Here is a 5,181-nt window from a genome sequence, read left to right on the forward strand (position 1 = left end):
CCTCCAGTAACAAGGGGAAAAATTTATGTTAAGGGAAGAGCAGAGCTGGAAAAATCTAGGCGCTTAATAAAATTGTATGTATAACTTTCCCAAGCAAACTGCTGATGAAGCCATAGGAGGCCCTAGACCAGTGGTTTGCAGCAAGACAGGCAGACTTCATGGGTCAGACGTTAACTCCAACCCTGGTGGATGAGCTCAGGCCATAAAGGAGCAACTTGGGCATCTGTGCTCTTGGACCAAAGCCCAGGCACAGCAGAACAGGTCTGGCCAGAGCTGGATTTGCTCATTAGCCTTTTCGTACCACCGCTGTCAGCTTCAAGCTATATGCTGCAAGGCTCCGTGCCTCACTACTGCTCCCTACAGGCTGTGCAAGCTTCACTTAAGAGGGCGTCTAGAGCAGGAAGAGATCAAAGCCAAATCCCAGTAAGGACGGACAGTTATTCACACGGTATGAGACTCCCACGCACTGGCACTTGCCAGTCTGGTTCTGCCTGTCATTTCACATTAAATGATGACACTAGTTCAACTCCAGGCAGCACCTGCAGTAAGCCACTTGGTAACAGGCAATATCTCCTATGTAAACAGGCTTAGCTAAGGAATGTTTGTGCACAAGGTACGTAAACTAGCAGTAGTCCTAGGACTGCACTCAGAACTTTGCCCCACAGATACTAGCCTGTTTAGAAAAATGGCAAAGGTCATTCAGTTTCATTGGCCATTGTTCAGCCTTCTCAAACCAACAGAAGACAACTAGCACAGTAGGTATCATCGATATATTTCACTGCAGTTAGTGGTTGAACACTGAGGAACAAGCATTAACATATGCCACAGTGAACACTAGAGAAGATGCCATCCCCAGCAGAGCTGACACAGGAGAAACACAGCACTTCAACAAGTTTCAGATTTCATAGTGCGTCACCACTGGTGGCTCTTTATTGGGGTCTCCTCCTCTCTCCAGATACAGGTCATTGAAGGGATATTGCTTCGGTCCCTACAAGGAGAGATAAAGAGTGGCAAATTCACCGCATTCACCAAGCAAATTAAGGGGTAAGGGGAAAATGTCTCATCCCACCCCCGCCCAAATCAAGGCTTGTCATTTACAACTTAAATTTCTATTTTAAGTGCTTCAGCAGGAATATTAGAGTACAAGGGAAGTAAATTCAGAGCTAGAGTTCTTTCTATAAACCCATGTCCTTTAACAGAAACATCAAGGTGGTCTTGCATTTAATCTTAACCAACAGTTCATCTCACAGCATGAGGATAATATATTGCAAAAGCTGTTTGTGTATTCAGACGTATTTTTCAGAAGTACATTCCAAATGACCCAGATCATGAGATATAAATAAAAAAACACAGGGCAAGAGAAGAGATAAAACATCTCCCTCGAGCAGATGCACGCAGGGAAGGAGAATACCTAGACCAGAGAAGGGATACTGTAAGAAGCATAGCTTAAAATTAGTTCCCTAGTGAGCGGTTCCTGTTCACTATGAAACAGAACCTGTGAGCTGAGCCAAGCCAGTCAACAGAACAACTCAGGCTGGATGAGACCACAGGACATCCCTTGGCCCATGCCCTGCCAGCAGCAGGGTTTTGCATTCACACTCATCACTCAGCTTCAGCAAAACCACTCTTCTGGGCATCGGCAATGACAAGAAACACAGCTACTTTTCCTCCCTTTACCCAAGGGTGTCACTCACCACAGGCCTGTAAGACGGATAGATCTCTCCAAGAGCAAACATGATCAGCATGGTACTCAAAAAGACAAGGAAGTGTTTGCGCATGGTGTGCCAGGGAACTGGAGTGGGGGATGTATCAACACGGTTCCGAATATACATGTCGAAGTCCCAGTGCATCTAAAGAACAAAGGAAAATGGCTGCACATTTACCAAGAGTGCTCAAGCTGCTTTTACCAAGGGAAGAAGCGCTTTACAACATTCACAAAACTGCCAGAAGCTGTTTCATCTCCACCTCACAAGTGGAGATAAAGCCACAAAAGAGGTAAGTGATCTACCTACAGTCATAGCAAGTTGTCACTTACATAAAACTCAGGACTCCATCCTATGTTTATACCAGGCAATATGCTTAATTACAGGATAGCAGCAGCTTTTATTTATATACATAATCACTCCACCTTAGATTTGTTCCCCAGCACTGTAGAAAAGGCATAGTATAAATCGGTACCCTCATTTATGGAAGTTCAGTCACACACCCAAAGAGAAGTAGCAGTGTTACTTCAAGCAAAGAAGCAACTACCTGCCACTTGGAAGCTGGTTCCTCAAAACAGGTAGAGCACCTGCCACTATTACTCCATGACAAGAGCAGGGCTGGTAGCAAGCTAATGCCTGTCCTGATTGAAGCAGAAGGACATTTAAGCTTCTGCCTTGAAGCATATACAGGGAAGTCCCAAGCATGTTCTGCCTATAGTCTCCTTTCACATTAATCAAAGCAGAGAACTCATTAATTTGCAGCTCAGGTACTGCCTCTAGCTCCCCAGCTTTCCCCTTTGCACACAGAGCTGTTTGCTATCAAACCCTGAGAGGCAGACTGAGCAGAATTTGGTTGCCTAAGTAGAGGCATCTGCTGACACCTGGGATGCACCATTATATTCCACTTGGTCCCCAACTGCCCACGCCATGTGCATGGGTTTCTATAAAAGCCTTCCTCTACCAAGCACCACAACAACACAGAATCACCACAGGTTTTTTCATGCGCTTCTACCATCATTACAACATGCACTTTACTGTGGTACACATGCTATGATGCTCTGGCATGTTTGTACTACAATATATTACATACACATGCTTACATAATCTCTCCTTATAGTAAGGAGAGCTCAAGTCAATTGCCAAGTTCAGTAATCACTGTTAGATTGCAGTCATTCACAGAAAGACCGTGCACTAACTGAAAAGTTACTCCTGACAAGGAGTTTGGGGAACTTAGATTTTGAAAGTTAACGTAAGTGCTCTATTCATCCACTTCTCTTACGGATATCTTGCAAACTTTCTTCAGAGAAGACCTCCTTATTGGTATTCTATCCCAAAGCAACCCTGGAGTAATAGAGCAGCGATAGCTACTTCCATTGTACTAAAAGGACTTTACTCAAACAATGGCTTCTTTGCTAAATGATTCTGAAGTAAGCTCTCGTACTAAGTCAGATCAGGCAAAGAAAATGGATGAGACTTTCCTACTCCTACAGAGAAACTTAAGTTTGTAAAGTCTCCCTCCCCATATGTAATAAGATGTTAACATTCCGCAGCACTTTCAAAATAATTACCCTGACGGCCATAGCCTAAGTTTCCCTCCAACTGACTGTCCCTGCTTGCACAGGCAACATGCACCTGCACTTGGGGATGCAATTACACAAAGAATTAAACAGAAAGCACTAACAAGATGTGCATGTTAGTATTTAATAACAGTAGCATTGATTAGCAGCTTGAAAGGTGCTACTAGCATTCCTACCGGCTCTCCCCAGTTATGCCTCATGTCTGGCTGGTCCCACTGGTACCAGGGGTCTCTCTCATGATGAGACTTATCAGGGAGCTTGGGATAGTCACCATACCTGTGAGAAACAGACAAAAAAACCAAACATACAAGAAGGCTGTATTCATTTAGATACATTTTGTAGGAGCCACTATAGGATAGGCCTATGGAAATGGAAGACTTAAACGTTACTTTGTCTTTATAGCTCCTATGTATATACATTTTTTAACTGCATACATGCAACTAGCACAACAATCATCACCTTGATACCAGTCATTGTAACAAATAGCAGCCCTCCAAGTGGCCTTTTTGGGCTATACCAGCTGGAAGAAAATACAAACTTAACTGAAATACAGAACCCTAGCTGTCTTGCATTTTGCACATCTCAAAGTATTCCCCACCATTTAAACATCTCCTGAAATCTTTATTCCAGAGATGGCTTTCAGTTCATCCCTCTTAGCCTCGCATTACAAGAGCATATAAAGTCTATCATGCAGTATTTTATTCACACAGGCCTCCAGCTCATTCCATTTGTTCCTGTTTTAAAACACTGGTGTGTGCCTTCAGAGCTCTAAGCTCACAGCGCAGCATCTCCAGGCACTCAACAGAGACCACCAGCCTGCAGCACCTCCCCGCAAAGCCGGGAGGTGCTAGCCTTGGCCTGCTCCCCGGCTGCAGGGGCACGGGACCCCCTCGGCTCACCCGAAGCCGTCGTCGGGGTAGGGCTCGTAGTCTTCCACCCGCATGTTGTACTTCTTCGCGGCGGCTGCCCGCTCCTCCGGTGTCCGGGGGTACGGCCCGGGCAACAGGTCCTTGGACATCTCCGAGGCTGGCGGGAGAGCAACAGGGCAGGGTGGGCGCGGGCCCCGCCGGCAGCCGCGGCCAGGCCGGGGAGGTCGCGCCGCCCTCACACCCCGGCCCCGGAGTCACCGCCCCGCCGCCCCGAGGACCCCCGCCCCGCCGCCGGCCGAGGCCCCTCGCTCACCCGCCCGCGCCCCCGGGGGCGCCGCCGCGGCGGCCCGCGCCGCCCACAGCCGGGCGGCCGCCCGCTGCCAGAGGACACCGCGGAGCCCGGCCGCCGCCATCACCTCCACCGCGCAGGCGCGGCCGACGGTGGCCGGTAGGGACAGAAGAGCTCGGGCGGGGACGGGGCTAGCGCGGGGGCGGGGCGAGCCCAGCCACCGCCTGCGCTCCAGGGTACCGCCCCGCCGCGTGCAGGGCATTAATTAGGCAGCATCTGTTATTGTAATATTGACATAAGAGCTAATGGGCGGAAAGGGCATCGGTGCGATATTTCACGCTGGCTGTCATCGTCTGCAGCGAGGTAATGGGAACTTATGGCAGGTATTCCCTTCCAGACACGGGGCAGCCTCCTGCGGAGCAGCCCGGTCGATGCTCAATCGGATCGATGCCGTGGCTGGCGGCGTTATGCAAATTGCCTTCTTTGTATCAGTATCAATATTGTTAAAGTTAATACCCGAATGTCATCGTCTTATTTCCGTGGAGCCAGGGAAACGTGAACAGCTGAAATGGCGTGTTAGTTTAGCGATGCTATTCTTCAAACGTAAGCGATATATTATTGTAGATAAAATCGATATGAGCATTAAAGGATTTTGCAGTTTACTTCATTATGTAAACTCTGTGGTCGTTGAACTCATTTTCCTTCACTTATTCACATCAGCCATAACGGGTAATGTCTCTATA

The 5,181-nt window shown here is 47.9% G+C and overlaps 1 protein-coding gene across 1 annotated transcript; it reads right to left on the reverse strand.

Moving 5' to 3' along the window:
* Nucleotides 1–755: 755 nt before the first annotated feature.
* NDUFB8 (NADH:ubiquinone oxidoreductase subunit B8) lies at nucleotides 756–4,508 on the reverse strand. Its single transcript, XM_050899312.1, has 5 exons — nucleotides 4,463–4,508; nucleotides 4,180–4,306; nucleotides 3,457–3,556; nucleotides 1,695–1,850; nucleotides 756–988 (listed from the first exon to the last, which is right to left on the reverse strand). Exons 2-5 carry the CDS (start codon nucleotides 4,296–4,298, stop codon nucleotides 896–898), a joined length of 468 nt encoding a protein of 155 aa, XP_050755269.1. The 5' UTR covers nucleotides 4,299–4,306; nucleotides 4,463–4,508; the 3' UTR covers nucleotides 756–895.
* Between the last annotated feature and the right edge of the window lie 673 nt (nucleotides 4,509–5,181).

The sequence above is a fragment of the Gymnogyps californianus genome, chromosome 6 (assembly GCF_018139145.2).
Source record: "Gymnogyps californianus isolate 813 chromosome 6, ASM1813914v2, whole genome shotgun sequence".
NCBI classification, from domain to species: domain Eukaryota; kingdom Metazoa; phylum Chordata; class Aves; order Accipitriformes; family Cathartidae; genus Gymnogyps; species Gymnogyps californianus.